Source organism: Aulonocara sp. 'chitande type north' Nkhata Bay, linkage group LG13 (assembly GCF_057382095.1).
Source record: "Aulonocara sp. 'chitande type north' Nkhata Bay isolate Kocher_YH1m ecotype deep benthic linkage group LG13, A_spYH_male_GT1.1, whole genome shotgun sequence".
NCBI lineage: Eukaryota > Metazoa > Chordata > Actinopteri > Cichliformes > Cichlidae > Aulonocara > Aulonocara sp. 'chitande type north' Nkhata Bay.
This window is the reverse complement of record NC_141356.1, coordinates 11,233,604-11,256,803: the sequence shown is the minus strand read 5'-3', so window position 1 is coordinate 11,256,803 and position 23,200 is coordinate 11,233,604. Positions and strand designations below refer to the sequence as shown.

Below are 23,200 nucleotides of genomic sequence, written 5' to 3'. Positions count from 1 at the left end.
AGAAAGCAGTTTAACGTTTAAACGGCGTATTTGCACTCCTCCACCATTCCTGCTTCCTCTCCTTTAATGGAAAAGGGTGAAGCAGGAGTCCTCCACCGGCTCCCGTGTTGCTGCTAAATAATCAGCCTAACGTGACTCTTTTGGTCCTTCTTGGTGGATCCAGCAACAACCAGCACAGCTGTAAAAGCGACAGGCTCACACTCCAGGGTTAGGGCCATCTTTCTGCTGGAGTCAGCAGAACCTGATGGTAACTGCTCCATTTCATCTTATTGTTAAAGAAAGACTCACTAATATCTGCTCGCTACACCTGTGAAGTATGTGTGCAGGTATTTTATAGGAAACTAGTTCCTTTTAGATGGAGAAGCTGGAGGAGACAGTGGATGGAAGAATCTTTTCATGTCCTGCTGTCTCGTGGTTGATGTGAGATCAGCTGAAACATGCTCAGTGTGTTAATATCGGTTTGGACCTCTTATGAATAATCAGATAAATCTTTAAAATTGTCAACCACTTGGATCAAAAACACCCTTTTGCCGAACAATGGAAGGGATCTGATCTGTGGAAAGCCCTGGTTAGATTGCTGACCTGACTGTCTCTTTGCTACAAGATGAAGGATCAGCACCTGCAGCAGGTGGAGAACTGGTTTATATGCAGCTCTGATGAGTTAACGGAGGCTGCAAAGCAGAAAAATGTGCTCCAGCTTTAAATGTAGTTCTTCTGAGAACTAGTGATGGTGCATGGCATCGAGGACCACATCAGCTGTGACCCAGTCAATCAAAAGCTGGAAACCTGGAAAACCTGAGACGGGACAAACGTTTCTGTCCTATAAGGCTGTAATCACACTTTTAAGTCCTTCTGTAGTTGTGCTGTAACACACTGACTGATTTTTGTCGTCCACAGACGTCCCGATGCACAGGAAGAAGCACGAGCACGACACCTACGTCCTGGTGAGTTTCCTCAGGTTTCACAGTCATAGTTTCTCTCTTATGTCTCCAATGGTCCACGTGGGCTCAAACACAGTCAAACTCCGAGGAGTGGAGGGTTGGCCACAGAGAGAGAGAGAAATTCTCTCCAGTGTGACACTGGAACAAAGGATTTGTAGAAAGAAGGCAGGCAAAGCTTTAATTAAGGCTTTCATGTGTGATGCAAAACAGTCATTTGTCAGAAAAATGCAGATATTAAATATTTAAATGAACATACTCTTTGGGGTAAAGTTTCTGCAGTGTTGTTTTTCTGGGTTTCAGCTGTTTTTAAGCACACGCTTGGGTTTTACAGAGTTATTAGTCGTCATCTGACGACATCAAAAAGCTGAAAACTGTTAGACTCAATTTGGTGTCACCTCAAAACATTTCTGTCTTCTTTAAAATCCGCAGAATTTTAGCTGAAACCCTGGTCTGATCGTTCTCAGTGCCTCTAATGTGAGTGCTGCTTTGGCCAGGCAGTCATCGTGTGCTGCTGTGACACTTTCCCTGCATGAATCTGTCAGCCCGTCTCTGCACATTTCCCTGGAAAAGGTCTCCAAGCTTTGGAAAATGTAAAGCAGGGCGTCTGAACTTTGAACTGTATTTTCAGGCGTTTTGCTGCTTTCCTGCTGATAAAGAGCTCATGGCTGATTCATACTGCACCAAAGTGACCGATAAACAATTAAATGTTAGAATTAACATTTTACAGAAAGACATTTTTCCATTTTCTACAGCAAATCTGTGTCTCATGAAGAAAAGCTGAGATGTGTGATTTTTGTTTTATTAACATGTAGCAGGGATTTTAAATGTGTAATTAAACTTGTTTACACTGACAGAAGGCAAAGTTTCACTCGTCCAGCCCATGAAGATCAGAGTGGGCTTCGTGGATCTGACCCAGGATGGAAAACTGAGCCGACTTCACTGTGATTTATTTTCCTTCAGTGTTACAAACTTAGAATAAAGTTGTTCTTGAGGTTATCGGGAAGCTGAAATAAATGTGCTACAACACGCAACCACATGGTGGCGGTGTAGGTCAATGTTTGCCTGCCGCTCTTCTGGACCTGATCGTAGTTTAATTTCACTGACAGCCGGACCGAGGGCTTTTATTTTGCTTCTCATGGCTCTTCCTCGTGTGCTTTGAATTTTCAGGGGACTATTCACCCGTTCAGGAAGACGCACAGATCCATCTTTGGGAAGCTTCTGCAGGAGTTCAGGCTGGTGTCCTCAGACAGACGAGTAAGTGATGAAACATGTCGTGTCCTCTCCGGGCTTTGGTTGTTCGGCCTCCTCTCGTTTTCACTGAGCGGCGATCATCTGAAGGATCCTCACGTTATAATCCCGATAAGCTGGTTAGACGCTGTGTGTCATACGCCGAGCCCAGCCCAAACACCTCCTGTAATCCTGTTTTCCTGAAAGGTCACCGTGTTCCAGCAGGGATGAAACCCTCAGAGGAAAACACTGTCATTCGTGAGCTGATTTCACGTTCTTTAGCTCGTTAAAGGTCCTCGGAGCGCCGGCAGAGCCTCCGCTCATCTGCTTCCTGCTGTCATCTGTTTTGCTGCTGCTTTTTGGTTAAAGTTTAGAATATTCCCTCTGATTGGAAGATTAAACCGAGCAGAATTTAGGAATTTAGTAGCAAACCTTTCCCTTAAACTTTGATGAGTCAACCTGTGACTCTGTGCAGTTTCAAAATCGCCAAAATCTGTTCAGAAACCAGCTTTTATTATTTGTTCCACACTAGATGAGCCGTGGCAGGTACAAACAGCCCTGTGGTGAGCTCTGCATGATTAACAGCTCAGAATAATTTTTCTTATACGGCACCCTCAGTTCATCCAGTGTGAAACAAGCTGCTTTAGCTCCTCCTTCCTCCAAAGACTTTCTTCTGATTGGCTGCTTTTGGAAAAATAAGGTTTGAAAAGCAGGTGGGTGGGGCTTCTGCACATGAGTCTCTCTCTCTGACATCATAAAGACCTGTAGATTAAAAAAAAAAGACTGAAAGTTGTTTTATATGAACATGCAGCGCTGGGTGTTTTAACTGCAATGGTAAAAACTCACTGGGAATACCACACACACCTTATCGCAGATCAGGCTTACTTTGAGTGTAAGGTTTCATTTCTATGAACATATGAACACACAGAAGCAAGATTTTTGGCAGTGAAACCTTTGAGTTTGTGTTTGTGCTCCGTCTGAGTGATATTTACTTCAGCTGTGGCTGATGTAGGTGAACAGTCTGTGTGAAAAAGAGGGAGATCCATGTGGACTTCCCAAAGTCTGCATGTATGTGCTGAATTGAGTGAAGAGGTCATCAGATTAAAGGATGTGTGGATATATTATGTGTTTTTAATTTAAAGTCTCCTGTGTCACTCCTACTCGCCCTCGAATGACCAAATCACAGGCTGTAAAAGCAAATGGCACGCACTCACCAGGATCACCCACACCAGGAGGCGGCTAGTCTCTGTGGGTGATCGTCGTCAGCCTGTCACTTCATTTGGTCGATGTCCACGCTCGGTCTGGATCCAGATAATCCTTTAACATCAAACTCCAGGCCTTTAAAACAACCCTCCATCAACCCCGTGAGGTTTCCACCACCTCTGACTTATTAGCGGCGTTTCCAGCAGAGATCGCTGCTCGGTGACCAAATCTGGGCACATTTAACTCTGAAGTTTCCTTTCAGTTCTGCTTGAAACGGGAGGTGCTGTGGAGCTAAAAGAATAAAAGATGAAGTGAATAAACAGTCATTAGAACTCGTGCGGTTTAAAAGCCAGAGAATAAAAAGGGAAAGAAAGACTGAGCAGAAATGGGAACACGCTTTTATCACGCTCAGGTTTGGGTTTCTTTCTCTGGGTCTACCCCGAGGTTTCCTCCCAGCTGGATGTCCTCAGAAAACCTCCAAAGGGAGGCGCTCTGGATGCATCCAAAGCAGACGCCTGAGCAGCCTCAGCTGGCTCGCTTTCAACACGAAGGAGCAACGGATCTATTTTTAACTCCTCCGCTTATCTCTAAGGCCAGGCTGGGCTCGTAGGTGAGCATTTAGCGTCCGGGCCTGTATCATCATCACGACCTGAAAACTTGGATCCACGGAAAAGGTGAGGACTTGGCCCCGGTATTATTTTAACACACACATCAGATCAGTGCTCGGGGTCAACCGATTCCCAAAGCTGCAGTATCGGAGGAGAACGGGAAAAAATTGGATCAGTCCATCACAAAATGTGAAAACATCTCCAGCTGTAACAAGCAGAATAATCCCAGTGTATAAAACAAACAAACAAACAAAAAACAAAACGGTGACATGGAATAAATATACTGAGTGTCCTTTGGTTAACTCTCCTTCCTCACTTAACTCTCACTGAAACCCAGCTGTCCTCGCTCAGAGCTCAGATCGTCTGAAAGTTCCTAAATCTGAGCAGCTTGAATTAAATGCTGGTAGGAGCTGTGTAATGCAAATGTTAGTGCTTCAGACATCGCACACGAGGCTTGTGTTCATGCCTGGTTTTCCTGCTTCTGGCTCCTGCTGCAGCCTCCGGTTCAGCCACCTGCTGTAGGCGTCTCGTCAGCATCTCTCGCCCTTCCTGCAACACGACTTTAAATCCCAGGGAGGGTTCTTCTTCTGCGATTTCCCCCTGTACACATAAATTAAATATTCAACAACAACATAAAAACAAGGAGCAGAAGCAGAGTTTGTACTGATTCCTGCTTATAAATAAAAATACAATTACAGTGCATTAAAAAATAAGGTAGAGCCAAAACAAAACAGGCACAGATGTGGAGCTAAAAATGTTTCAGAACAGGACAAAAAAAAGCAAAAACACTGAAGGCATGGTAATGAATGTGAAAGGATTAAATGTGTGTGTGTGTGTGTGTGTGTGTGTTATTGTGCTATAATCCACTTTGGTGATGCACTAGCAGGGGGTCCAGCCTCCCCGTAGAGCCCGGGATTGGATTACGCAGTGTCGTACACGGCTTAGCGACCAAACGCGATTCAAAGCAGCAAAAGTTGAGACGTGCTTCCTCAGCGCCTCGCCTCCAGTCTCCGCTTACATCTCCTGTTTGTGCAATAAAGCTCGTCAACATCTGATTTGAGGTTTTATCAGCACGATGCAGATATTTTTACTGATCGCTGAAATCTGCAGGTTTCATGCCATAAATGCTGACATTAGGTCTGTGAAACGAAGTCGGCGTCAGACTCTCGCTGCCTAAATGTGCCTCAAAATGAACACGCGTCCTGCGCCAGCTGGGGGATGGCCTTTGTTTCCTAATGTCAGCCAAGCGGTCACATAAAGGTGGTTACCAACTGGAAAAGTCAGCACGGGCTCTCCCAGTCTGACTACGAGTTCGTGTGAAAGAGGCACAAACGGCGAGCTGTGTGTGATGATGGAAAAAGAGTAGTATGTAGACCAGGGGTGGACCTCTCCAGGCCTGAAGGGCCAGTGTCCTGCAGGTTTTAGATCTCACCCTGGGTCAACACACCTATATCAAATGATTAGTTCATTACCAGGCCTCTGGAGAACTTCAAGACATGTTGAGGAGGTCATTTAGCCATTTGAATCAGCTGTGTTGGATCAAGGACACAACTGCGAGTGGCTGCTTTGATGTCTTTTCGGTTGGTGGTGCACCTCTTGGTTGAAGACGCGAGTGTACGATCGTGTCACCTTTGACCAGCGTGTTAATGACACATCCATTCAGAAGCTCACAGATTCAGATTTTTATAGACCGACATGCTGCAGATGTTCAAAAAGATGAAACATTCTGTTAAAAATAAAAACACTTTTTAATGGCTTTGCTTCTAGTTTCGAATCTTCCTTTCATATGTGTGGTGGATCGTCTGAGTGGCGACACCTGTTGCTCAGGAGAATACTGCAGCAGCTACCTGCGGCTTCACGGTCTACAGAAACGGATGTGACTGTGTGATTATGTTACTGTCAGACTTCCAGCTGTATGTTCTGCTCGCAGCCATTTCTTTTAGTTCCTGACATCAGACAAACTGAGCGTTAAAAACGGCCCCATTCAGCGATCAGTGCGGCTCTCCTCCCAGCTGTTACGTTAAAACAAGGATTTACAAGGAGCAGAACTTAAAGGAGTGCTGCCTGAAGGATTTCTAAAACGATGGAGGAAAATCAGCAGCACTGAAGTCAGGCTAGTTCAAATGTAATGGCAGTTGGCCAGAGAGATGGTGCAGTCCTGATCAAAAGTTTAAAACCACTTTAAAAATGACAACAACAAAAAAAAAAAATTATATTTTGCATTTTTGGATCTCAACAAGGTTCCAAGTAGAGCTTCAACATGCAACAAGAAGAAATGTGAGTGAGACAGAAACTTTTTTCGAGCAATTTATTGAAAACAACACTTAAATCGAAACAGGTGATCAAAGGTTTAGGACCACGTGTCTTTAAATCGGTGCAAAAATGTGGATTCATTGTCATGTTCTGTCAGGTAGTCCTGATGGCAAAGGTAAACAAACCCTGAACGTGGTCGTGTTGCATAAACAGGGACGCAGTGAGACGGTCATTTGGAATTTCTTAAAGGATCCTGAGGGTTATGGAACAAAAGAATCAAGTGGAAGACCCCAAAAAATGTCACCAGCACTGAGCCGGAGGATCTGATTGGCTGTCTTTTGAGACACCGGACGATCCTCGACCCAAACTAAGGCCGTTACTGGTGCCGACTGCAGCCCCATAACCGTCGGACGGCATCTGAGACTGAAGGGCTTCAAAACCAAAAAAAAATTCTTCAGAACTTCGTCAAGACAAACGACATCACGTGGCAGGAAGAAAACACTGAAAACGAACCAAAAGTCAGCTGAGGGGGGTTGGGCCAATCCCAGCTGACACAGGGCGGGACAGGGGCGGGTACACCTGGACAGGTCGCTGGTCCATCACAGGTCTAACAAAGAGAGATGGACAACCAGTCACATTCACACCTACAGACAATTTAGAATCACAAGTTTAGCTGAACGTGCATGTGTTCAGACCGAATTCAAACCCTGGACTGTCTGTTGCACCGGCGCTAACCACTGGACCACTGTGCCACACAGACCTGTGTGGCGGCGCGCACAGACGCAGCGGCCCGGAGCTCCTACACTTTTGCACTTTTGGTGGTACTGTGTATTATTTCACACAGTCTGGGGTTACTTCAATACAACAGAGATGATCTACTACAACTAAGCCGTGGAGATCTTCAACTAACATCCGAGTATCTCATCCCCCCGGAGATCGTTAAGCAACCCCCGGGGCTACCCGCAACAGCAAGCCGCAGGAGGAGACGTTGCGAGCGGAGGCAGAAGAGAGGCAAGCGGGGAGGCCTGTGGGCACGGCTAAAGACTAGTCCGTTTAAACCACCACTCCCGATCATATTCCTCTCCAACGCCCGTTCAATCCGTTACAAACTGGATGAAATACGACTGCAGATCGCCACTCGACGGACTTTTAATAACTGTTCGTGCATGATTTTCACTGAAACCTGGCTGGACAGCGCCATTCCCGATGCGGCTATCGATCTAGCAGGCCGCACCGCCTATCGAGCCGACAGGTCTGCGGACTCGGGTAAGAAGACTGGCGGGGGGCTGTGCATCTATATTAACAACCTTTGGTGCACGAACGTCACGGTAACGGAAAAACTGTGCAGTACAGAGGTAGAACTGTTGGTGTTAAAGTGCCGTCCATTCTATCTCCCTCGGGAATTTTCTGCCGTTTACATCTGCGCTGTTTACATTCCACCAGATGCTAATGCTAAGCTAGCGTTAGCACAATTGAGCAGCAGCATCAATAACAGCCTGGTAGCACACCCGGACAGTGTCTTTATTGCGGCTGGGGATTTTAACCACGCGGACCTGAAATCTGTACTTCACAATTTCCACCGTAATGTGAAGTGTGCTACCAGAGGAGATAGAACGTTGGACCAGGTGTACACCAACATGGCGAATGCGTACAGAGCCCAGGCTTATCCCCACCTGGGTCTGTCAGACCATCTCTCCCTTCTGCTACACCCAATATACACACAAAAGATCAAGAGCACTGGGATTACAACCAAAACCGTGAGAACATGGCCGCAGGATGCTATTCCGATGCTTCAGGACTGTTTCCACTGCACAGACTGGGATGTATTCAAGGTGCAGGACACTGACAATCGTGTCGCATTGGACAGTTACACCTCCACTGTCTTGGACTACATCTGTTTCTGTGTGGACAATGTAACAACTTGGAAACGATTCCGTGTGTTCCCTAATAATCCACCCTGGATTTGAGAACAACACAAACCCAAGGCAGGTCTGGGAGGGCATCGGGGCTATCACGGACTACAAAAGAAGAACACCATCACCCTCAGCCGACAGTTCTACTCTGGCTGAGGATCTAAATCTCTTTTATGCCCGTTTTGACAGGGAGAACACCGACCCTGTCCTGTCCCCTCTCCCCTCAACCGACCCTGCTCCGGTCCTGAGCACTCATGAGCTGAGGCGTGTGTTCCGGAGCATTAACACCAGGAAGGCGGCCGGGCCGGATGGAGTGCTGGGCCGGGTGCTAAAAGACTGTGCTGCGGACCTGGCGGACGTCTTCACCTCTATATATAACACCTCGTTGTCCTGTTCACTGGTACCATCCTGTTTCAAAGCAGCAACCATCGTTCCCATCCCAAAACAGTCAAATGTCACATGTCTGAACGATTTCAGACCTGTGGCACTCACCCCCATTCCCGCCAAATGCCTGGAGAGACTGGTCATTAAACACATCAGAGCTGCTTTTCCACCATCCCTGGACTCGCACCAGTTTGCATACAGGGAGAACCGGTCAACCGAGGATGCGATCGCCACAGTGCTGCACACATTACTGAAGCACTTGGAACACAGGAACACCTATGCACGGCTCCTCTTTGTAGACTACAGCTCGGCTTTTAATACCATCCGGCCATACAAACTCCGTCCCAAACTCCACCAACTGGGACTTAACTCTTCTCTGTGCAACTGGATTGTGGACTTCCTCACTAACCGTAGACAGAGTGTCAGAGTGGGTAAGAACACCTCTTCCACCCTTGTGGTCAACACCGGTGCCCCTCAGGGGTGTGTTCTGAGCCCTCTGCTATACACTCTCTTCACCCATGACTGTATTTCCTCCTGCGCGTCCAATCTCATTGTTAAGTTTGCAGATGACACTACAGTGCTCGGACTTATATCCAACAATGATGAGACAAACTATAGGACAGAGGTGCAACAACTAGAGTCATGGTGCCACGACAATAACTTGGTCTTAAACACCAAAAAGACCAAGGAGATCATTGTAGATTTCCGGAAGAGGGGTCATAACAACCATCTGCCTCTCTTCATTGGCAGTGAGGCGGTGGAGAGGGTGAGCAGTTTTAAATTCTTGGGGGTAACTGTGACCGAGGACCTGTCCTGGGGCAACCATATCACCTCAGTTGTACGGAAGGCCCAACAGCGCCTCTACTACCTGAGGAGACTGCGGAGCGCACACATTCCCAGATCTCTGATGTTGAACTTCTACAACTGTGCCATCAGCAGCGTTCTGACGTATGGATTTCTAGTGTGGTTCCCCAGCTGCACCAAGGCCGATCAGCAAGCACTCCAGCGGGTGGTGAAAGAAGCTGGCAGAATTATTGGAACAAGTCTGCCAGAGATCAGTAATATCTTCCCCACTCGCTGTCTGAGGAGGGTGCACAGTATCCTGCGGGACCAACATCACCCTGCGCGCCACCTTTTCCATCTGCTGCCCTCAGGGAGAAGGTACAGGTCTATACAGGCCAGAACATCCAGACTGGCCAACAGCCTGTATCCACAGGCTGTGAGGCTCCTGAACTCTCTGCCCCCCTCTCACGGACAATAACCATATCCAACTTCTTAATAGCAATGAACTGGTCTGCATTGGTGCATCATATCTTTATTCTCTTCCCCCTCCTGCCCCCCCCCCCTCTTTCTTAAATAGATAACTATCATATCTGATATCATATCTCACAGTACAATAATATTGAATGGGTTGCATTGTTGTATTTTGTCATGTTTCTCAGGTCTTTGTCTGAATTTCTACGAACATTATTGCTAAGGATTGTCTTATTGCATTGGAGTCACACTGGGTTAAATATGTACACTTGGGTTTTAAGGGGTATTTATTATTTTCTTCTTTTTTTTGGGTTGTATGGAAGCCCCAAACGCAATTTCATTGTTCTTGACAATGACAATAAATAAATAAATACTAAAATACTAAATACTGCTGGAGAGACTGAGAATGACGCTGATGAGATCCTCCTCCAACACAGGAGGAGACTTTAGACCTGGGAAGAAGAAGTGGAAGCTTCTTGCAGTTCTCCCTCAGCACAGGGTTGGGGAGCTGCATCGACGTTTTGAAAGCAAAACGTCCCGACGAAGCTGAACGGGGACATCGGGAAGGACACGACTGCAGGGCGGCAGGGAGAGGCTGGCAGGCTTCAAACGAGCGGGAAAACTCGTCTGCAGCCGCCGCCGCTTCATTATGTAAGTGGGTTTATTTTGAGAGGAGAACACTGCCACCCTGGAGACAGCGAGGCCTGTCGGCGCGGTCTGAGCGCCACACCGAGGTCATCGGAGGTCACTCCTTGTGTTTTAATTGCCACCTAAAGCGAGCCTCGGTGGGTTTCGCCACACACAAAAAAATATCCCACAATCCCGCTCTGCACAAAGTCTTGAGACTGGTGTGAGTCACACCTCTGCTCGCCACGATGACACACATGTGCCTGGCGCTGCGTGGTGATGCCGTGATGCGCCTGGCATCAGCAGCGACTCGGGATTTTAATACAGTACCTGGTGACTGACCCTCTGTCACTCCAGTGTCACATGTAGCCTCAATATGCTGGCACGCCGTCACGCTGCCGCCGGACGGCCGGGCGAGGCCGCTGACAGACAAACGGGGGCAGCAGAGCGTCGCAATGTGGCCGCTGTGCGCGCTCCCCTGGGCGCTCTGCATACGTGGAGGGAAGCGAAGGTGGGGGGGTGTTTTGGCTCGAGTGCTGTCTCTGTGTTTGCACACACTCTCTGTCTCTCTCACACACACACACACACACACACACACACACACACACACACACTGAAGGTCTCCCATGCCTGTCGCTGGCTAGTGCTGTCACCAGACGCCCCAACGCTGTCATAACACAGCACACCACAGTAATTGTAGATTTCACAGCACTCGGCGCTCCCCACCACGGCATATGACTCCAACACGAAGTGACAGGCCAGGACACAAACACACAGTCGCTCGCCCGCCTCGCTCCCTTTCTCGTTTCTCTCCCCTCTGACACACACAGGCGTGCACGCACACACACAGGCGTGCACGCACACACACGTGCACACGCAGCCTGGACTCAAGGTTTTTTCTCTTCATTGAAAATTCTGCTGATTGCACATCCAGGCTGAGGGAACAGGCTGTACTCACAGTAAAAACACTGAACGTTTACCTGCGGACTCTGTTGGAGTTGTGTCACCTTTGTGTGTTTGCCCATAAAACCCACAGAGATTTAAATGCGCCTTATGTGCTTTTTAAAAAAATGCGTTTTATTAAGGTCAGCTGTTCTGTTGTTAAAAGTGAAATCTTCTCGATTCAGTTTTATTTATACAGCGCCAAATCACAACAGTCGCCTCAAGGTGCTTTATACTGTAAGCTAGACCATACAGAGAAAATGTATATGACCCCTATGTACAAGCATTTTGGCGACTGTGGGAAGGAAAAACTCCCTTTTAACAGGAAGAATCCTCCAGCAGAACCAGGCTCAGGGAGGGGCGGGGCCATCTGCTGTGATTGGTTGGGGTAAGAGAAGGAAGACATTGGTTTAATAGCAGGATTTTCTTTGAGTCAAGTTGGATGTTCCCTTAAAAAATCACAAAGGTTTCCTGTTGGGAATAACATCCAGTAATCACTAATGTCGCCTCGTTACTGGTTACCAACACAAACCACACATGAGGACAGAAGCTAACACTGGTGTAGCTTTCTCAGGTAAAGTTGAGCCACCATGACATATGGAGTTCCACAAGGGCCTGCTTTAGGGCCTATTTTATGTCTTTATAAATGCTGCGTATGGGTCTGCTGGTGCGTATCATTAAGTGCTAAGAAGCACAGCACTGTGTAAAAGTCTTGAGCCAGGCCTTCTTTATGTGTTGCTGCAGTAATAGATGCAGTAATTTATTGAAACATGCAAACATACATGGAAATACTGACAGCCGCCCTTTCACGAGACATTTCTGAGGAGGCTTCAGTCAACAGTAGACGATCAGCTGAAGGTCCAGGTCATCTCTGATCTGTTGTAAATAAAAAGGAGAAGAAGAAATTCTTCTTTTGTGCTCCATATGCCAAGTTTTCAGCAAATTCTTTTCACCTTGTTGGTGCAAAAATACTATTTTATGTCAGATTTTGGCATTTTTCATAGATTCTACTAAAGAAATGGAAACACCTGCTGGTAACAGGTGCTCAGTTGTGTGTAGACATAACACTGATTCATGCTTTGAGTTTGAAGCTATTTCTGCTTGAATGAGTCGTAGGTGGTTTAACAAACATGAAACTGCGGTGAAAATGATCAAGTACATGGACTGCACTGAAAATGAGTGAAAAAGCCGCCAATGTCCAGAGAACAACTTAAAAATACCTTCAGATAATCTGGAGAACTATTTCTCAAGACCTGTTTAAGAATTACAAGACAGCCTGGCTCCTCGAGGCAAAATCTAAAGAAATGAGGCGTGGCTCAGCGCTGTATACGCTTGGTGTTCTGCTTCGTTTATTTCTCTGTTTGGAATAAGAGGCTCGGCCCTGCAGATGTTCCTGACGGGCAGAGCTGCTCTTTGTCATCACCGAGCCCGTTTCCTGCTCTCGTGCTCTGAATGTGACCTTCCTCTGGGCTCGTGTTTCTGATTCAGACCTCAGCGAGCCTCGTTCACTCAGAGCGTTTACTTAAATCTCACCGAGCTCAGAGCGGCGGGACTGCAGGTGGGAAACTCACCCTCTCCGTCCGAGAGCCAAAACCAGCAGCTCCCAATCCGATTGGAGCTCTGATTGCCTGTTAGAGGAGAGCTGTCTGTGGTGAGTGGTTGAGACGTGATTAAGCCTCAAAAAATGTATTAAAAAAAACCTCTTGTGTCACTCTGAGTTTTGTTTGGTTTACTGAGTGTCAGCTGATCAAAGCCTGACTCTGATCAGCTGACGTTGCTCCTTGCTCGCCGGATGTAAAGATGTCTGAGGAGCGCTGGTGTTCCTGCTCGCTTATGAACCTTTTTGTTATTATTGCATGTTCGAAAAAGATTTGCCTCACGTGTGCAAATAAACTTAAAATAATTGTATCTGTTCTGCTTCATATGGTTAACCACACTGATCCATCCCAGTCGGTAAAAAGCTTCAAAACAGCTTCAAAACATTTCTTCAGCACTATGAGTGAAGTAAAGTCCCTCGTGCCTCTCGTCGATGTGATGCTGATTAAAGGACTGCTTGTTGGTATGACGGGGCCTCAGCGGGGCCTCGACCCGGAGCTTGAGCCGCCGCTCTCTGACGGCTTTCTTGTTTGTTTGTTGTCGTTTGCAGTCGTGGAGGATCCTGCTGTTCGGGGTGCTCAACCTGCTGTGCACCGGCTGTCTGCTGATGTGGTGCAGCTCCACCAACAGCATGGGTGAGCACACACACACACACACTCTCTCGGAGTCTCGGATGTTAACCGGCAGAGATACCTGTCGACACACCGTAAACACAGATTGACACACAGACACACACACAAACACAGGCAGGATCGTCTCGCCGCAGGGGGTCAGGCTGATCCCGATGCTGCTGTGTGCGTGTGTCTGAGGCGGCGGCGGCGGGGAGGTCACCTCAGTCAAAATATTGCACTTTAAAGGGCACGTTGAAGAAACAGAGTCCTTCACAGCGTCTGCTTTCGCCCTCCGGTGCTACAACACAGAGAACACATCTGTCATATTGACAGGCGCGCTTTATTTTTTCCTCTCCAAACTCAGCAGCACAGCAGAGCCGTTCCACCTCATAGCTCTGCTCGCTGTATATGAAAGAGACAGGTTTAAATCAGTCTCAGAGCTGTGCAGATGGGAAGGAGACGTCTGCTCACAGGTTGGTGGATTCATAGATCGGTGGGAATGATGCCGAGGAGAGAAACATTTCCAAAAGCCTGAAATATCGGTTGTCGCAGCTTAAACTCGTGTGAGTGTTACGAGCTCAGGTTTGATTATTTAGTGTTTGTGCTGATGCTCCGTCTGCCTCCAGCCGCAGGGTGAGGCGGCGTGTTTATGGTCAGCGAGGCCTGTGTATGCCCACCAACATTAAATCCTCTCAGGGATCCATCGCTCTGAAAAACGCTGCCATGAAAAGAACAACATGCAACTTTATCCCCTGCTCTGCCTGCAAATACTGCGGCATCAGACACACGCACACACTGAGACACGCACACACACGGGGTGGTGGCGTCGGGTGTCGCACAGACAGGAAGCAGAGAACAGAGGTATCGAACAAACAGGGGAAGGCGACACCGCTGTCGATACTCGGCCCCGAGGAGAACAACGGGCGCAGACAGCGGGCCGGTCTCAACGCTGTCAGACAGTCCTCTGCACCGAGGAAGTCTCCTCCGACCTCAGCAGCAAACACAACTTTAACCCAGGTTACGAGGAAGTACGACACGTGCTTGTGTTTATGGATGCACCCTTTGAGAAAAAGACAGCGACGCTCACGCTGTGGCGTCTGGTACATTCGTGTTTGTTGGGCGACGTTTGTGCAGCTCATGATTCCAGTCCAGGCTCCGCCCCTTTTTCTGGCATGTAAAGACACACTCCCTAATTGTATTTAGACTGATACTGCTTACATTTAACTAAAACTGATCTAAACACAGAAACTAAGGCTACGTCCACACGTGCACGGGTATTTTTGAAAACGGAGATTTTCCGTTTTCGTTTTAAAAAATTATCCCGTCCACACGTAAATGCAAAAACGAAGTTTTCGGAAATCTCCACCCTGGCCGGAGTTTTTAGAAGAATTGCTTCTCTGAACTTTTCAGATGGAGCCACTGGAAAATCCTTCCTCCTAAAAACTCTGTTATCTGAGAGAATATGTTCTTCCTCATTCTTTCATCATCATGAGTGCAGGGGAGGGTGGAGCGGGTGGAGATGATGTTGAGCGATGATTTGAGACAGGAAGGTTTAAAGATTTCATATTGTTGTCTTTCATTTTCAGCTCATTGAGCAATTTTGTTTCATTTTTGTCAAACTATTCCGATTTATTTATGTCAATTAGTTATCAGCTGTGTGTGTGTGTGTGTGTGTGTGTGTGTGTGTGTGTGTGTGTCAGATCCAATGAGATCTCCTCCTGTCCTTAGCTGTTGGCTAATGACCCTGATGATGTGGAACGTTCACTGTTTATCTTCCACCTCATTAGTTTGAGGCCAATACACACACACACACACACACACACACACACACACACACACACACACACACACACACACACGTATGAGGCGTGGATGCACAGACCCTCACAGGTTCACACCTACACACTTATTTTTTAAAATTTTTGATTTCATGTGTGCAAAAAAAGATTTGCTGTGATTTTCAGAACTGGACACAGAGCTGTGATGCTGCTGTGATGCTGCTGTGATGCTGCTGTGATGCTGCAGTGATGCTGCTGTGCAGCATCACAGCAGCATCACAGGAGCCGACCAGCTCAGTTAAATCATGCCAACATTCTCAATGATGTCATGCTTGGAGACAAATCTAATGCCTCATTTACAGGCGACTTATTGGACATTTTTATGTAGTTTAACTTGGAGGCTAATTTGTTCGTACTTCACTGCAGCTGCTGGTGTTTTCTGGTGCCTTTGAAATAAAATGTGTACATCCAGCACCTGTGGTGCAGAGGCAGCCTTCATTTAAATGAAGCATAAGCCACATATATGTGACTCCCCCCACGCACGCAGACGTGTCCCCGCTGACCTCCCTTTGCAGACACTCTTTAGCTCATGACTAATGGCTTAGCTGACGTTTAAATACACACCATAGATTTACAGCCATCAGAGGATGGCATGTTCTCTACAGTCAGTTTCCTGAACTTTTACCCTAATCTCAGCCTAATCTTACTTTATCCCAACCTAACAACACATCTACGCAAAAAAGGAAGAAATGAGGGTGGTTCAGGCCTTTTGCACAGCACTTGTATCCAGATGAAGGCATGTCAGGGTGGTCTGCATAACTGTAAGAAGCAGCAATGACGTCACTGCAGACAGAAGGAACCTGGTTTAAATGTTGGAGAGGAGCAGGTATTTAAAGCTAAATCAGAGGGAAACGTTACAGGTGGCGTTTCATTTGTTACCTTATTGTCATTGTGAAAGCAAAAAGAAAGCCAGTGCTAACCTCACGTTGTGTGTAACTGCGACACAGAGAGACTATAAAGTGATCCTACAAATGATAAAATATACATCAAATAAACCAAATTAATGAAAAAATATATTTGAAGACATAAAAACACAGTCTGTAGTTACCTGTAAACACGTGCCTGTCTTGAATAAATGAAACTTCAGTCTTACATCACGAGCGAGCCGACTGAGATTGTCTAATATGATGAATCTGATTATTTATTAGCTGAAATCTGGACAAAGCAACGATGTGAATGTTCAGGTTAACGCAGGCTCCATCAACGATGCCTAAAAAGGTAAATTCATAGGTTTAAAAACGGTTCAATGCAAACAACCACAGGCATCAACGGCGTTGGACTAAACCATCACTATGACACAGAAGAAGTCGAACCACGCTGCACCATTGTAATCAGGCAAGGCAAGTTTATTTGTATAGCACAATTCAACAACAAGGTGATTCAAAGTGCTTTACAGAGACATTAGAAACAAAAACAAGTAAAAAGCATAATTTAAAATTGATTAAAACAATCAAACAAACAAACTAACTAATTAACAAACAAACAAAACAGTATATAAAATCAAAACAGATAAAATCAGAACAGTAGATAAAATCAGTAGTTAAAATGTTAGTTTTGAAATTTAAGCTTAAAAGTGTGGATTTGGTGCTTTATTCAAATGCAGCTGAGAACAGGTGAGTCTTCAACCTGGATTTAAATAAACTGAGTGTTTCAGCTGATCTGAGGCTTTCTGGGAGTTTGTTCCAGATATAAGGAGCATAAAAGCTGAATGCAGCTTCTCCGTGTCTGGTTCTGACTCTGGGAACTGATAAAAGACCGGATCCAGATGACCTGAGGGATCTGGAAGGTTCATACTGGGTCAGGAGGTCATTGATGTATTTTGGTCCTAAACCATTCAGAGCTTTATAGGCCAGCATCAGAACTTTAAAGTCTATCCTCTGACGGACAGGCAGCCAGTGTAAAGACCTCAGAGCTGGACTGATGTGGTCCACTTTTTTGGTCTTAGTGAGGACTCGAGCAGCAGAGTTCTGAATGAGCTGTAGTTGTCTGACTGATTTTTTAGGTAGACCTGTAAAGATGCTGTTACAGTAATCAAGCCTACTAAAGATGAATGCATGGACTAGTTTTTCCAGGTCCTGTTGAGACATCAGATCTTTTATCCTTGAAATATTTTTGAGGTGATAGTAAGCTGACTTTGTTATTGTCTTAATGTGTTTTTCTAAGTTTAGGTCTGCATCCATCACTACACCCAAATTTCTCGCCTGGTTTGTGGTTTTTAGGTGTATAGATTGAAGTTCTCTGGTGACCTGTAATCGTTTTTCTTTGGCGCCAAAGACTATTACCTCAGTTTTGTTTTTGTTTAGCTGGAGAAAATTGTGGCACAACCAGTCATTAATTTCCTCAATGCATTTACCAAGAGCCTGTACAGGGCCTCGGTCTCCTGGTGACATTGTGATATATATTTGTGTGTCATCTGCATAGCTGTGGTAGTTTATTTTGTTGTTCTTTATAATCTGTGCCAGTGGGAGCATGTAGATGTTAAACAGAAGGGGTCCCAAGATGGAACCTTGGGGAACTCCACATGTGATGCTTGTCTGTTCAGATGTGAAGTTACCTATTGATACAAAGTATTTCCTGTTTTCTAAGTATGTTTTGAACCAGTTTAGTACAGTTCCTGAAAGACCTGTCCAGTTCTCCAGTCGTTTGAGTAATATGTTGTGGTCAACTGTATCAAATGCTGCACTGAGATCCAGCAAAACTAGGACTGACATTTTTCCACTGTGTGTATTCAGACATATGTCATTAAACACTTTTGTCAGAGCGGTTTCAGTGCTGTGATTCTGTCTAAAACCTGACTGGAAGGCATCGTAGCAGTTATTCTGTTTTAAGAAGTAATTGAGCTGTTGAGAAACTGCTTTTTCAATGATCTTACTTAAAAATTGGAGATTTGAGATCGGCCTGTAGTTGTTCATTTGTGTCTTGTCAAGATTGTCCTTTTTCAGTATAGGTTTAATTACAGCAGTTTTTAGTGGTTCTGGAAACACACCTGACATTAAGGAAAGGTTGACGATCTGTAACAGGTCTGACTCTAAAGTCTTTGAGACCTTTTTGAAAAAACTTGTTGGCAGGACATCTAAACAGCAGGAGGAGGAGTTCAGTTGACCTAAGATGTCCTCCAGGTCTTTGCTGTTAATAGGGTGAAACTGTTTGATGGTGTTTAAAAAGTTTTTCGGTGGACACAGTACATATCCTGGATCTGCTGTTGATGTACCAATTGCTTGTCTAATCTTTTGGATTTTGTCTGTGAAGAATTTGGCAAAGTCATTGCAGGCCATGGTTGAATGAAGTTCAGCTGCCACTGGCACAGGAGGGTTTGTTAGCCTGTCAACTGTAGAAAATAAGACCCGAGCATTATGGCTGTTTTTAGTGATGATGTCAGAGAAGTAGGACCTCCTTGCATTCCTCAGTTGTAAATTATAATTGTGAAGTTTCTCTTTATAAATGTCATAATGAACCTGGAGGTTTGTTTTTCTCCATCTGCGCTCAGCTTTCCTACACTCTCTTTTTCATGCAGAGGGAAACTACAAAAAGCTCTTTAAATGTGAGAGCTCAGACTGTGTGTGTGTGTGTGTGTGTGTCTGTGTGTGTGTGCGTGTGCACACGCTGTTTAAGCAGCCAGTGTTGCTGAAACTTAATCTGATGATGATTCTTCAGATCTGTGTGTGTGTGTGTGTGTGTGTGTGTCCATATCAAATTGTGCAGTGGACCACTGGATCGTTTTTCAGCTTTCTACAAAATGAAGACATCAGCTTTTTGTCTCTCTCTCACACACACACACACACACACACACACACACACACACACACACACACACACACACACACACACACACACACACACACAGATCCCGTCTCCCCCTCTGTTTCCCTGACAAACACACACCTCTCAGCACTTACCTGAACTCACCTCCTTCTCTCTCCTCTCTGTCTCAACCCCCTGACCCCACCCTCCTCCCAGCTCATGGCTGCTCCATCTTTCAGAGGCTCTTCATGTTTTCCTCCTCCTTTCACAGAGTTGGACCTAATTGCATGTTGCATGTGTTTGCTTCGAGGCTTCCAGACTGAATAAACTTTATTCCCTGCAGCAGCTCCTGGGTGGGACGAGCCTCTCGTCTCTTAATTCAGTTCTTTGACCTTTATTTATTTATTTCAGAGCACAGATGTCATGTGTCATATGTCATCCTCGGCCTCTCCAGGCTTTCATCAGCACGACTTTGAGCTCTGTTTTTGCTTTGTTTTTTGTGCGCTGATCATTTGATGGCACCGGTTGAGTGTTTGGACCCGGAAATGGTTTCTGATGGCAGACCATACTTGTGGATTTATTTAAAATAACTGCTGTCTTTAAAAGCGTTAGGGTGGTGGTGGTTCGTACCCTGCCTGAGATCTTCACCCGTACAGTCAGTGCAGATGTGCAGGTTGGATCCTGTGTGGCGGCTGAGCAGCTGAATATTTCACTGAATTAACATTTCTAAAATCATACAACTCACATTAATGCCCAGGTTCAATATATAGTTTAAATATTTTGATTGTGTGTGTGTGTGTGTGTGTGTGTGTGTGTGTGTGTGTGTGTGTGTGTGTGTGTGTCTCCAGCTGTTTTTCGGCCCAGAGCAGCTCAGACAATCCAGGTCAAGTGTCTTCAACAGACGAATAAACACACGTCCTGCTCCTCCGTCCTCGGGAGAGTTGAAGACTGAGCCTGTGTGTGTGTGTGTGTGTGTGTGTTTGACTTTCTCACATTAAGACAATGAAAGGATAGGTGTGCGATTTCAGAATAGAAGACCTGCCCTCTGTGGGGGGTTTTGTGATGTGCAGATCTTAGTTTGATTTTGTTAGTCGTGTTTCAGTCTGAGACAGATGATAAAAAGAATCTGATGTTTCCTGGAGTTTTGTTTTAAATTCGAGTAGAAAAGACGGTTTTCATGCACTGACTTTAGAAGTTGGAATATTTCAGTCGTATTTTCGGCTGTTGCAGTGTTTGTGTGCATATCCATGAGTTTGTTTGTTTCTCATCCCGACACGGTTGAGTGCACACATGTGATCTCTGTGTGTGTGTGTGTGTGTGTGTGTGTGTGTGTGTGTGTGTGTGTGTGTGTGTGTGCTGTCCCCAGGCCCTCAGTGTTCCTGTGTGTCAGAACACAGCTGGTGAAGCAGTTCGTCCCACGGGGCCTTCAGTACAGCCAACACACACACATTTGCTGTAGCTGTGTGTGTGTGTGTGTGTGTGTGTGTGTGTGTGTGTGTGTGTGTGTGTGAGAGAGAGGGATCCACTCCTCTTGCTCCCCAAACAGCCACCACATGTGCTCCTGGCTCTTCCTATGACTCGATCTCCTAAACACACTGATGTCTGTGAATGTGCTCCCAGGGGTCCCACCTTTAAAGGCACAGCCTGCTGCAAACTGCAGTCACTTCATTCTAACGACGGCTTGTTTGGGTTCAGACTGCAGGAATTTTAAGCAGGACCGGAGTGATTCGACTGTATGTGCTCCATGCCCGCCTTAACGTGTGGGCCGGCCTGAACCAAACATGGAGGATTAATGTGCCGTCGCCTGATCTGTCATGAAGATGGTCCTTTGGCTCTGAAATTCCTCCTAAATGCAGATCCAAGTCAGCAGAGGCAGCCTTAACACAGCCCTGCTGCTTATCTTCATCGTGTTTTATTGATTATCCTCATCAGCAGTGCCCGAGGAGGGGGCTGCGGGGTCAGGGGGGGGGGGCTGTGTGGTTTAACATATCACAGCCAGCTGCCTCTGAACTCCCACGTGGAGACACGAGTCTGACTGAGAGCGGCGTCGCTCTGGTTTCATATCGACGAAGATCTGCCGAAGATGTCGAGGGCGTGTCTGTGTTTCTGTTTGACCAATTAAATAATTAAAATATGATCGTATGGACACGATGGTTCCCAGTCTTATTCATTTGATTGATTTCCAGCTTATTTCCTCACATTAAGCTGATGAAGACTGTGTGTGTGTGTGTGTGTGTGTGTATTGATCAGCACGTGTGTATTGAGTGTTTGCATGCTGATATTATAGGCAGTGTTGTGATCATGCGTTTGTGTGTGTGTGTGTGTGTTGCCTTCTCCAGTTTAAAGTTTCCTCCTCAGTGGTCAGCAGTGCGCCTCCTCCTCCTCCCGTGTCCCGGCCGTCTCCTCTTCCTCCTCCTCATATTCTTCCTCGTCCCCGAGGATCCTCCTCCTCACCGCAGCAGTTGAGGCGTTCGATAGAAGCTTTTAGTTTACATCTGCACCGCATAAGAGCTGAACTGACACCACGACCACTGTGTGTGTGTGTGTGTGTGTCAGTTTACTGGTTGCCGGAACCAATGACACTAAGCTGCTATTTTCTGTGGTTAGCACATCCAGATCCCGATTTTGTGTGTGTGTGTGTGTGTGTGTGTGTGTGTGTGTGTGTGTGTGTGTGTGTGTGTGTGTGTGTGTGTGTGTGTGTGTGTGTGTATTCATATCTTTGTGGGGACCAAAAATTGAAAGTTTACTTATGGGGACCAGGCTTTTGGTTCCCATAAGTTAGAGACTCAAAATGTGGTTTTAGTGTCTAACTGTTGCCCCAAACAGAAAGCGGTGAGGTGGAAGTTGTGCTGCATTTTTAATGATTAATCTGACCAATAACATGGCTGCTGTGAGGTCACTGTACTAACTCAGCTCCAGTTTTCTTGGTATTTAAATCGTTTTTCATGTCGCATTAATTAGTGCAGATCAGTGTGGATGCTGTTGCTAACCGGGCATAGAAGCTTTAGCTTATTGGCTAAAGCTCCGCCCTTTCATCCATATCAAAACAACATGGCGGCATCTAAAATGCTGACGTTGACGCGTCGAAGTTCAGAACGAATGGGTGATGCTCTCACTGCAGTTCTGCCATCTTTGTGCCTGCTGCTGGTCGGGTTGCTGTTGAGGCGGTCCTTGCTATGATGCAGGTGGTGATGGCAGTCCTAACCAGCTGTCCTGTGCTCTGCCTGTTTGCTCTGCAGGCCGGCTCATTGGGCTGGTTGGTCTAGCTTCTCTCTGATAGGTTTCTTCCAGTGTCACAGTCTCAGGCTCCAGCTGCTGATGGAAGTCCTTCTGGCCTGGAGGTGGTGAGAGGTGGAAGGCCACGCTAACCAGACCCTGCAGCAGGTGGAGAGCTGGTTCAATGCCCCAAACACCACCAGCTGCAGTCCAAGACCGTGAAGCAGGAGTCCATCATGAGGACGTGATGGTTATGGGAGGGGCAGCTGGTTTAGATGCACTCGTAGAAACTTTCTTAGAAAATGGGCCACACGAATTCTGAATCTGCAACCTGTGAAGGTGCAGCGTCCGTCTGCCAGTGTGCGCTTATAGTTTTAATTCTGATTCCTGTGTGTGTGTGTGTGTGTGTGTGTGTGTGTTTGGGCTTCTCCTCTGCAGACACCATTAAATATTCATCCTGCTGCTCGTATTTCTCCTCTCTCATCTGTCCGTCCACTCCCGGCTGCTTTCCTTCTTCCTTCTGTTTTAAATCCTCACACTTTGTTTCTTCTAAAACATCAAAGAAGGAATGCAAACCCAGGAAAGACGTGGAACCAAGAGAACAGAAGAGTTGAGCCAAAAAAATAAAGAGAGACGAGTGGTTGTGACAGATTTGCTGCCCTCCCCTCCATCGATCATTCCTGAAAACAAACACAGGGATCTTAATCCTCTCGTTCTGTTCTGAGTATTGAGTTCAGGTCCTCTGGGGCCTTTATGTCTCTACATGTTCTAATATACATGTATGTGTGTGTGTTTTCTTGTTTTGTAGCTCAGCGTAATGTTCTCCATCTGTTCCTTTTAGTATGA

The 23,200-nt window shown here is 46.2% G+C and overlaps 1 protein-coding gene across 2 annotated transcripts in view; it reads left to right on the top strand.

Moving 5' to 3' along the window:
* The window catches only part of slc30a6 (solute carrier family 30 member 6), a 59,566-nt gene that overhangs the window by 414 nt on the left and 35,952 nt on the right, over positions 1-23,200 (top strand). The window contains exons 1-4 of one of the 2 annotated variants that reach the window (XM_086258709.1): positions 47-247; positions 898-944; positions 2,109-2,195; positions 13,499-13,583. In XM_086258709.1, coding sequence (XP_086114835.1) covers positions 906-944; positions 2,109-2,195; positions 13,499-13,583 — 211 coding nt within the window. In that variant the 5' untranslated portion in view covers positions 47-247; positions 898-905. Of the gene's footprint in view, positions 1-46; positions 248-897; positions 945-2,108; positions 2,196-13,498; positions 13,584-23,200 lie in introns of those variants that run through there. The other variant, XM_086258708.1, reaches the window with a different exon arrangement.